We start from the raw sequence: 11,134 nt of genomic DNA, 5'->3' as shown, positions 1-11,134 counted from the left end.
CCGGGGGGACAGTTCCATGAGAGAGCAGCGCCATTCGGGTTCTTTGGGATGATTCCACTCTAAACTGCATTTCCTTCGGTTAAATTCACAGTGGAGGAGTTTTTCTTGTGTGGCGGCCAGAGATAACACTCTCACAACAAATGTGAGCCGTTTCAAGGGGACGATGAGAATAAGAGCTGCACTGTTTGCACTAAAAGAGTTCAAATCTCTGGATGCAGGCATTCTCAGGAACAACTGTCAATCTGTCCTCGACGCCTGAGCTCTGTCTGGAAGGCCCGCCGGGTTTGTTCATGTTGGAATCACATCTGTTTGATTCGTGTGTCCATGAGGCTCGTCGATTTGACGGCGTCTCGGCCACTGAGGACACGACCTGGCTGAACAATCGTCTCACTGTGGCTGCCGCCGTCACTTTGTCCTCAAACCAAAAGTCAGAGTGTCTTGTTCTCCAGCTTGGAAACAATGCATCCTTAAAACTGAGTCGGGGAGGAAGAAACGCGCCCGTCAGGAGCTTTTCCAGTTTATCAAAAAACATCTAAACTCCGGCATCTCTCAGTCACTGATCACTGATACTGACGGAACTGAGGACGACACTGAGATCATCCAACCGACAAGAGGTCAACTGAGGACAGGATGAAGGATGAAGGATGGATGGATGGATGGATGACAGGAGATGACTATAAGTACTGTGTCGGTGTAGAAACTCGATTTTAGCTGAAGCAAAGAAGCAGCTTCGAGCAGATGTCCTGGTGTGGAAAGGCTCAGGAGGAACATGCAGACTCAGACCCACTCAGCTGTGCTGCAGCGGTTCAAACCAGCGTTGACGTGACGCAACCGTGACACTCATCATCAGGACCAGTTTCTGCATGAGTCAGAGCTCGTTTGTCATCAGTCCATCAGTGTTTTTTCCTCCTGTAATAAGTCCAAAGCGTCTGAGTTGCAGCTTTCCACAATGACGAAACACTGCAGAAGAATACGTGGACGAACACTCGAACCACAACAGACTAAAATGGGAAATGGAGAAGTGCAACTCCGCAAGAACGAAGCTTCCTTCCCTCCCTCAGAGCAGAGGAAGCTGAAAAACAGTGTAGCGTCAAACATCTGTGTGTCCTTCCTTTAGTACCCAGCTCCCTTTTTTTTTTTTTTTTTCCATGAGGAAGAAATCACACTTCATGCCCTGAAATAGTTGTGGGAAACTCAAGCATCCGATCTGCTGTCAAATTTCTCTGAAACTGTTGTCATCATACAGATGAAGGGCAGAATAGAGAAGAGGCAGCATGAAGCTGCTTCCTTCCTTCAGACCTTCAGCCTGTCAACAGTCAGAATCGGGGATCGGCTGGTCCACAACACCCTGCTGTCCTGTCTTCTCACTCACTTCTCACTGAATTTATAATCAACGTGTTTTGATTACATGGAGGATCGATGATGGCAGAACTCTGCTTTCTGCTTTTCCAAGAAAAACAAACAACACACCATCCAAAATGGAGAAAGAGAGAAAATAACAACTGAGATCACATCGTTTCACCAAAACTGATGGATGGATGATCTGCAGGAATCGGCTGCAATTTATCCTGGTATAACCTTTACTAAACAGCGCCATCTGTGGAGAAATTTCAGGATTCATTTTAACTCAGTGGACTCTTTTCACCGTCCATCTTCACCTCCTCACCCAGCTCAGGGTCATGAGTCCACAAATGAGGGAAGGCCCTGGACAACGAGGAGGGAATCAAACCCGACCTGAAGAGAGGAGGAGGAGGAAACAGCTAAACCCAGCCAGAGGACGCTGCAGCCTGGGACTCATGTCTGCAGCTGATCCTGGATCTGCTGTGAGAACATGACAGAAACGTGCCGGACCCATTAAAATGAGTCAGATCGTTGAATGGACTTTACCACCTGGACTAGAGATAGATCTGATTCTTGTCCCTGCTAAATGAGAACACAAGTCATTTTTCCCATCAGTCATTACTGATGACGTTGTTGTCAAGTGGTCAGTTCAGGAAATAATTCATCTAAAAATTTATTTTCATGAAAATGAAATATTAAAGATTTGTTTCTCCTTTTCTCATATAAAAAAAAAACATTTTAAAAAAATGTTTATCTTTTCAATGTCCCAGCGGCTCATATTAATTTAGTGCATTTTCATCTCTCCATTCATTAATTGAGTGTAGAGCTAAACTTTTTCTAATTTGCTCACCTTTTTTTAGAAATAAAAACATTTCCAAGGGCCACAATCTTGAGTCTTACATTCAAATTCAATAATAAAGTTTAAAAAAAAAATCACATCAACAGCTGAACTATTCAAAGTGCATCATGTCCAACCTTAACCCTGCGAGTTCGTTTTCTTTCATCCATTTCTTTTGTGTTTGAATTGAAGATTTCAGATATTCGGGAGACGGGAGGGGGCGTGGCCTCCACCTCTCTGGGCTGAGGTTTAAATCAGAGACAGAGAAACAACCTGAGAGGGATTGAAGCTTGAAGAGTTTTCTGGTTTTTGCAAAAGTAAACCAGCGTTTGGTGACAGTCGCATACGAGTGGCCTGGAACAAAGGCAGTGATGTGTTGTACAGTTATCTATGAGTTGGTTTTAAAGAAACAAGGAAAACACAAATGGTTCCCTTTCAATGTCCCAAAAAAAGCCCACTATGTTGCTCAAAAGTATTTGCTCAGGGAACCATGTTTGATGTCTTCACTCGCAGTTTGAACAGACTCTTCTCACCAACTTGTCTCAAACTGCTAAATAAGTGAAAACAACTGTCAAATTTCATTTTTCAGTTGCTGATCAAATACTAAATCAATCTGGTGATGGATTACAGTGTCAGAGAGCTAAAGAGCCTCACATGGACAGTAACAGACTGGACTCTGCAGTCAAAGACGACCCCAACACCACGGACGATAAAAACACTTTATGTGGTTTCTTCTGTTTACACCGCCGCTCTGTTACAAAACGCTCCCATAGATCTGATCTCTTCATAGAAAACGGTAAGTGTGCATGTTGGGAGGTTCACGGGGCGCACGAGCCCCTTTCTTCATGGAGACTTTTGTTTTTGTGACGGCCGGACAGCGTTGCGTGCATTTTGAATGCTACATGCTAGCAGCGCGGCGCAAGCCGCCGCTGCCGCCACCGGGCCCGGGAGTTGGCGACTCTTCCGGTTTTGGATGACGGCGTTGCTCTGGAAAAATAAAGAAAATCTCACTCTATGCAGTCACACTCTGAACTTTGGTTGTTGGCGAACTCTTGCGGAAAACCTCCGGACCGTCCTTCAGGCTCCAACCCGAAAAGAAGAAGTCCAACGCAAAACCTTCCAGTGAACGCCAGACGTTCCACTTTCACTGAAATAAACTCTGCAAACTAATTCAACCTCCTAGTAAAGCGCTGAGAGCCGGAGCCACAGCGGGAGCATCGTCCTCAGGATGGGATCATGCCTTTGTTCCTCTTGCTGTCGGCCATGCTGCGCCGGTTGTGGTTGGCCACGCGGCTCTTGTTGGCCTCCTTCTTGCGGCGGTCCAGGAAGGTCTCCAGCGTCTGGCCCTGGCCTTTGGGCCGGCCCGTCACGTTGGACTGGCGTTCCGGCCGGAAGCTGAGGAGAGCAGTGGAGGGAGACGTCTGATGTGCTGCTTTTCACATCAAACTCTGGATTCTTCTGTTTATTTTTGCTTTTACCCTTTCCTCTGCTGCATGGCGGCTCTCCGAGCTTCGGCCCGCTCCCTCAGCACCGCCGGGTCCTGCACGAACTGGTCTCTGTTCGCGTTACTCTGAGGGAAAACATAAAGACGACCCTTCATCAAACCACGGCCTGATTTTCTTCTCCTGCTGTGAAACGAAACCTTTTTACAAAGAGCTGCTTTAAAGTCATCTCCTCCAACCCAACGCCATCAGGAACTGAACCTCCGATTCCTCCACCTAACAGACTTCCTTCAGTACCTGAAGAGGTTCCTCCTCTTCCTCGTCACCCTCCTCCTCCACCTCTGCTCTGTTTCCCTTCCTCAGCACCTGGGGGACGGTGAACGGTCTGCGGAGAGAGTTCAGAGAGTTACTGGCTGCGCCGCCGGCGTCCCGATGCGTCGGCGTCCGGCGGCGGCGGCGTACCTTCTGCTCAGCAGGGAGTCTCCGTCCAGGTCGTTGGCTCCCACTTGGTTCATGTCGTAGGTGTCGTCGTACTCGTCTTCGTAGTCGTCGGGGCCGTACGCGGCGGCGGCCTCGCCGGGCTCCAGGTCCACCTCGTCCACCACCGTCTGGTAGGCCTGGTACCGGGCCCTCTGCTGCTCCACGTGCTGCTTGTCGTTCAGCATCTCTCGAGCGTCCTCGCCTTGCCTGTCACATTCCGGACGCTTTAACCACGAGTCTGAGCCGATTCACCAGCGTCTACATCAGTGGTTCAGGAGCCACGAACCAAACCCATGAAACTCTGAGTTTACAGGAACGAATGGAAAACTGCTGGTTTTCACTAAATGTGAGCGGACGAAGCTCAGAGTTCAGCTAACAGAGCGAAGAAGAAACAGTCACAGACAGTAGAACTGCTCTCATCACATAGATGATCCACAACTCCAGACTTTTTCTGCCTGAACTCAAAAAGTCTTTCCTGACTTTCTCTTTGCTCAATTAACACATCAAAGTAACTGCAGGTCTTCTTCTATGGTGTGAATGCTGCGTCAACCTGCATTGCAGGGAATTATCGCCATTTACTGTTGGGGAGTATGAATACACCTGCAGAATTTCTTCCTCAGGTAAAGACCCAGTGGAGAAACCCTGGTCTACATCACCGGCGTTTCATACTTTATTCTGCTTTGATTAATATGGATTTTTGACATTCGACACCCTAGCTGGCCCTGCAGCATCACTCTGGTCTCTGCCTGCCGTTACCTCCGGCCCTTCCAGATGCGGGACATGTCCACCTGGTCCCTGCGGAAGACGTCGAACTCGTCGTCGTCAAACACGTTGGATCTGCTGTTCAGAACAGTAGGAAGCTCCTCCTTCACCGGCCTGCGATCGCCAGAGGAGATCCAATTCAAGCAAAAGTGACCACATGCGAGTCCTGTGTGTGTGTGTGCACGTGTGCATGTGTGTGGTCACCTGGGCATGGCTCGGTCCAGCTGGTCCAGGCTGGGCGCCAGGCGGTCCTCCAGGATGTTGTTGATGACCAGCTCAGAGTTGTAGTTGTACTCGTGCAGGCAGGCCAGCAGGAAGCCTTCCCCCAGGTCGGGCAGCAGGTCCCGGATGCAGGACAGGAGGGACTCCAGCTCCGCCCCGCTCACCGAGCACGCCGCGCCCTGAAAGCAGCCGTTTCAGTCACTTCTCTCCCTAACAGGCGCTGGTTCAACTACGGGAAGATCACATGATCCGCTCACATTGCTTCCCTTTCGTGGGACATCCAGCATGGCCTCGGCTCCTCGCAGACTCTCTCCTGGAGACTGTTCCGCTGCTCCGCCCGCCGCTCCACCTGCAGCACCGCCCGCCGCTCCACCTGCAGCACCGCCCTGGCCCGCTGAATGGATTCCTAAAGTCGGATCCTGCGTCCGGCTCTCCGGCCTCCGCCGTCCCGCGCCGTCCCAGGCGCTTTCCACCCCCTGCAGTAAGTAGGAGGTCCTGGTTTCGTCTCTGAGGGGACGAATCAGGAAAAGCAACGCTACCGGACCCGATGCCAGCCATCAGGTCTGGTTTCAGACACAGCAGGAGCTGTGAATTACTATTCTGAGATAATGAAACGATTAGAATTATAGATAGATTAGAATTCAATGACTTGTTGTATTTCACAACATGGAATGAGCAGCAGATGATCGATGTTAAAGCTGACTCACTGAGGTGAGTCGTCAATAGATTAATCTGAGCTCTGGGAGTTTGTTTCTTGTCACAGCAGCAGGGGAACTGAAGGATACATGACGGGGAGGGCCTGCTGTAAGAGGCTGATGTCCTCTGCGATGGGGAACTGTTCATCATAGTCGCACAAGAACCTGGGGGAAAAAAAACAGCAAAAATATTAAGTCAGAAAAATTCTGGTATAATCTGACGTGGCCTCAAACGTTCATATTTAAAGAGAAAAAACCTTGAACCACCAGAAAACCTGCTTTAGTTCTCACCTTTTCTCAGGTAAAAACGATGTGAAATATTGTAGGAGCTCCTCTGCAAATGTTTGCATGTTTTCTCTCCTGCAGGGCAACAAAACGCAGGAAGCTGAAGCTGTGCCTGGCAGGCGATACCGAGCTGAAAGAGGCGACGGCGACGGCGCCTCACCGCTCCAGGATGGGCTGCAGGCAGGTGTGGTGCAGCAGCAGGTGACTCGTCTCCACCATCTTCCGGCAGGAGTGAGACAGCCTCTTCCACAGGTCCTCCTGAAGACTGGGGGAGAGTTTGGAGCTGTGCTCGTCAGCAGGAATTCAATCAAACCGCGTCTCAATCAGAGGACTGTTCCGAGTAATTTCACCTCTTGTCGTCAAAGTTTCTCTTCCGGACGGCCTTCTCCAGGTCAGGCACCATGGTCTCATAAAACGAGGTCAGTCTGTGGGAGAGAAGCCGTGCGTTCAGGAACAGGAGTTAGACAGACAGCTAGACCCTGATTTACACTAAAACATCCTGAAAACTCTCCAATATCATGATTCCTTTGATAAGTCAAGTCAGATCAGGAATCTTTTGCAGTGAGATTTGTCTATAAGTTGATGTTGCTGTTGAAATGTTCCCACATTTAGCCAAATTTAAAGTATTTACTTCCCAGCCTCCTCCTCTGAATCACATCCTTAGTGTTGAACTTGTGGGCAAAAACAAAACCAACTACGAGAACCAGAGAAAGTGTGTGATCATGGCTGAACCTGCTCAGGAAGCCGCGGGACTGGAAGCTGCTGCAGGCTGCAGGGAAGATGTCCAGGAAGGCATGGATGGTGGTGGTGGAGTCACACAGGTACAAAAGAATATCTACAAGCTCCTACAACACAAAACAACACAAACTGCTCTGCAGTGACCAGCGACAAAACACAGTCTTGGATGTTTCTCGCTTTTCTCATAGTAATACGAAATACATTGAAAATACCACTTTGATTTATTGGAACAATAATTTAACTCCACACAATCACTGATTCCAAGCTGTGTGGTGAAATTAGCAGAGCGCGTTCCTCCTCTTTAACGAGGACAATAAACAAAAACAATAAAACTTTGGGTCTTTCAGTTGGAGTCGTTGCGGTCTAAACAGACCCTCTCTTTTCAACTGGCATCAATCCTACAGCCCCGTGCTTCACAATCATCAGTTCATTATTTGAAATATTCCCCAGTGTCTTGAAGGTAAATCATTAAAAGGCCATGTGTGGATGGCGGCGGGGATTCGGGCCGCAGGCTGACCTGCTGACTCATGGTCATGGCAGTGGGCTGTTTGTGTGCGTTCAGCCTCATAGGCTCCATGGCGGTGGCGCCTTCACACTGAAGGCCGCACTTCTCCAGGATTGTGTCAAACACCTGGAGAATACAAACACAATAAGGCTACATCAGAGCAAAGCAAAACAATATTCTCACAAACCACCGAGTAAGTAATTATTTGTATATTACAAATAATTACATCCGAAAGCTCACTAGAGAGGCTGAATGGAAAGATGGTGCAACGGTCGGTGCAAAAGCTCACAAACAAACCGTTAACTCAAGTTTAAGGTTGCTGCAATACAAAGGGGTTATCTGAACAGATATCTCATCTGTAAAAAATGAAAAAACATCAAATGTAAAGAAAATGAAACAAAGTCACACTGTAGCTTCGTTTGTGGGAATGCAGGAGGATTGGGACCTTTGGGTTATAAAAGAAATATCTAAAGAGGGAGCGCTGGATCCTGGTCTCCTCATTTTCTCATTAAATCCTCTAAATATGAAGAGCTGTGAACTGACAGGGTTTGAGAGATTAACTGCACTAAAATGAAAATAGACAACGGGAATGATGGACACTGGATCAAGTAAATGATGACACTTTACAACTGGAGCAATTTCCAGATAAACAGAGTTAATGTTTTTGAGAATGTCTGAAGGCCATCTGTGAACTTTGTGAAGGAATGAGGACGATGACATCTGATCGGGGGAACTGACAATTTAGGCCTTTCTTTGAACAATGTCTCTGACTGTTTTAGCTGCTTGTGTCTGTGAGGGTGCAGATGTTCATGTATCGTTCATACTTTGTCAGAAACCCAAATATAATCAAAAACATTGTTGGAAAGAAGCAGTAAGATTGAAGGAACAACGAAGTGAATAGAGATACAGACGTGTAGCACGGTGGGCACAGTCTCATCCAGGTCGCTGTAGTAGGAGGGCTGCTGGGTGAAGATGTTCTCTGTAAGGACATCAGCGTCAGAGGCGGCAGACACTCCTTCAGCAGAGCCACAGAGATCCTTCCCTCACAGCTCACCGATCATCTTATGCAGCAGCTGGCCGTTGCCCTTCCCAAAGAGCACGCACAGGTCCAGGATTTTGGGAATGTCGAACAGGAAGTTCTCATAGATGATTTCTCCAAACACGGCCGGGGTGAAGAAGTTCTCCTGGAAGATGTTGGAAAAAGATTTAGCAGTGTTGTTCTATACTCGTTTCATACGGTGAAGGGCTGAACTGTGACCCTGATGACAGAAATCCACAGAGACCCTCTTCCAGACCAGCTCCCACCTTGGACTCTTTATGCGTGGCCATCCGGAGGAAGGTCAGGAAGACCGCCCTGTGAACGGACCGCTGCATGTCCGCCACGGCCGGGGAGGAGGGCACGGCGGCCAGGTCCAGGCCCCGGGGGGCGTGATGCAGGTACGAGTCCAGGCACCTCTGCAGTGACTCGTCAAACACCACCTGGAGGAGAAGGAGGGGAAGACATTTAGCCCTGCGTGGAGATAAACAACCTGTAATGGTGTTGTATAAAAGGACAGAAAGTTGAAGACATTCCCATCTTGCCACACCTGACACCAGAACTTGTCGTGCGGCAGCGCGAGCAGCCACTCCAAGTCCTCCGTGATGAATTTGGCATGTTCCAAGAACTCCTCCACCTCAGCGGGGGTGCTGTCCTCTGGAGGAGGTTTGTAAGGCACGAAACAGCGCTGCTCAGTCCTGTCCGGGTGCTGACGGAGAACCAACGGGCTTTAACGAACCGCCTCAGCACACGGTGTCGGGAGACGAGGGAAGACTCACCAGCGCGGGCAGCGTGCGCTCTTTTCCCAGAGGCCCGGCCTCCGTCACCTGCTGCTCGTCCAGTGGCACTCGCACACAGGCCATGGCTTCTCTTTCCCTCGTTCACTCTGCACAAACACAATCAACAACAACTGTATGGGACATTTCAGAGAAATGGTCACTGGTGCAGCAGATTCTCTGGGAAGTGGACTCTGTTGGTGGCTGTATTCAGGATGTGGCTACTTGCTTTCTTCAGAATCAGAATCAGAAACGGGTTTATTGCCAAGTACAGTAGTCTACATGAGGAATTTGTTTTGGTGGAGGTGCAAACAGACAAAAGGGGACAGTTTTAAAAAGGCACAGGTAGAAAGCAGACAGGACAAATTAAGACACAAACAAATACACAAGAGCAATAACAGCAACAATAAATATGGCGGCGATTTACAGTATTAACATAATTTACAATGATTACTAAAAGTGTTTCCAGTGAATATTTAGGACAATGGAGGACCACTTGGTGAGTGAAGAGAGATTATTGTGTTAGTGACTACTGAGCAGATCTTTACCATAAAAATGTCAGTACTGTGCTCTCCCTCGCGATCAGGATTTGTAGTACTTGTGTAGAGGTGTACTGTGCTTTCTGGAGTTTTGTCTGCACTATGGGGGTGTCTGCCTGGAAGACCACAGAGCCAGCCATCATTCTGACAGCAGCTGTGGTGCTTCACGGTTTTCTGCTTTCAATAATCTGCTGGTAATAACTTTCAGACGACGGTATTGGGTTTTAATAGTAGCAGTAGTGCAGCTAGCAAACAGACTGGTTAAATAACTCTCTGAAGTAGCGTTAGTTAGGCCTCCTATTACTGGAAGTAAGTCAAGTGTGTCAGAGTGTGGCCTTCACAGCTCCCAAACACAGATTATGTGTCATTCAGTGAGTCGCTGCTAACTAGAAACTAGCTCCCAGCTGAAGCTGCGCAACCACAACAGCAGCTATGAATGGACGAGCTAACGAGGAAACCGCACCGCGCGGCTAGCTAGCCGGCTGAGCGCGAGCCAAATGAGTGTCAGGAGGGGAGAGAGAGAGAGAGAGAGAGAGGAAGAGTTTCTCACCTCCTCTTCCAGCTGTGAGCGGCTCCGTCAGTCAGGCCATCCTGTCACATCGTCACGACTCCAGTTTCTGTTTCCGAACTGTCCACTTCACCTGCGCCGACGCAGCCGGAAGTGACGCAACACAGCCGGAAGAGACGCACTGACGGTCTGCGCGGGAGTGCGAACAGCGCACCCTGGTGGAACCCACCGCGCAGTGTCAGGACGAAGAAAAGGAAGGAAGGAAGGAGGAACAAAAGAAGCAAGTCAGAAAAGAAAAGAAAAAGAGTGAAATAGCAGAAAAAGAGGAAGAAACTACAGAAAGAGAAAAGACAGAACGAAAGAACAAAAAAGAATGGAGAAGGGGAGGGTGGGGTTCCAAAAATGAAACAAATTCAATGGAGGAAAGGCAAAGTGACATTAGAAAATGAAATGTAAAAAATGGAAAATACAATAAAGAATTATAAGATAAAGATTAATTTTATAATAAATAAAATGGTAGGATGACAAAGGCTCATGATGTAGAACTGGCAACAAGAAAGAAAGAAAACGGCAGTGAAATACAGATGATCTCACTTTGTCAGAATATCTTAAGTCCCCCCCAGGGTCTCACTTTCAAGGTTTCAAGGGGGACCTGTCGGTAGCAGCAACCTAAGTTAGAAAGAATGGGAAATCATCACCGTCAAAATTGGTGATTTTGTGTCCTCCTCAGCTCCTCTGTCGTGCGGCGTGCCACAGGGGTCAATCCTTGGGCCACTTCTTTTTTCTTTATACCTGCTTCTGCTGGGATCTGTTCTGTGGAGGTTTCGTGTGTCCTTCCATCTTTACGCCAATGACTGTCAAATCTATGTTCCTCTGAAGTGTGAAGATTCTTTTAGTGCTGCTCAACTTCTGGAGTGCATTAACGCGACTAAGAACTGGATGTCAGAAAATTTTCTGTCTTAATGAT

The 11,134-nt window shown here is 48.3% G+C and overlaps 1 protein-coding gene across 1 annotated transcript; it reads right to left on the bottom strand.

The window, feature by feature from the left end:
- Window positions 1–2,119: 2,119 nt before the first annotated feature.
- On the bottom strand, window positions 2,120–10,338 carry ascc2 (activating signal cointegrator 1 complex subunit 2). The gene is made up of 19 exons (XM_030104052.1): window positions 10,210–10,338; window positions 9,124–9,230; window positions 8,895–9,053; window positions 8,614–8,787; window positions 8,363–8,492; window positions 8,220–8,287; window positions 7,321–7,434; window positions 6,798–6,910; window positions 6,416–6,490; window positions 6,226–6,330; window positions 6,072–6,140; window positions 5,871–5,945; window positions 5,343–5,592; window positions 5,068–5,264; window positions 4,858–4,977; window positions 4,084–4,308; window positions 3,919–4,006; window positions 3,658–3,749; window positions 2,120–3,574 (listed from the first exon to the last, which is right to left on the bottom strand). Exons 2-19 carry the CDS (start codon window positions 9,205–9,207, stop codon window positions 3,403–3,405), a joined length of 2,310 nt encoding a protein of 769 aa, XP_029959912.1. The 5' UTR covers window positions 9,208–9,230; window positions 10,210–10,338; the 3' UTR covers window positions 2,120–3,402.
- Between the last annotated feature and the right edge of the window lie 796 nt (window positions 10,339–11,134).

This window comes from Salarias fasciatus, chromosome 12, assembly GCF_902148845.1.
Source record: "Salarias fasciatus chromosome 12, fSalaFa1.1, whole genome shotgun sequence".
Taxonomy (NCBI): Eukaryota; Metazoa; Chordata; class Actinopteri; order Blenniiformes; family Blenniidae; genus Salarias; species Salarias fasciatus.
This window is presented reverse-complemented; position numbering and strand designations above follow the sequence as displayed.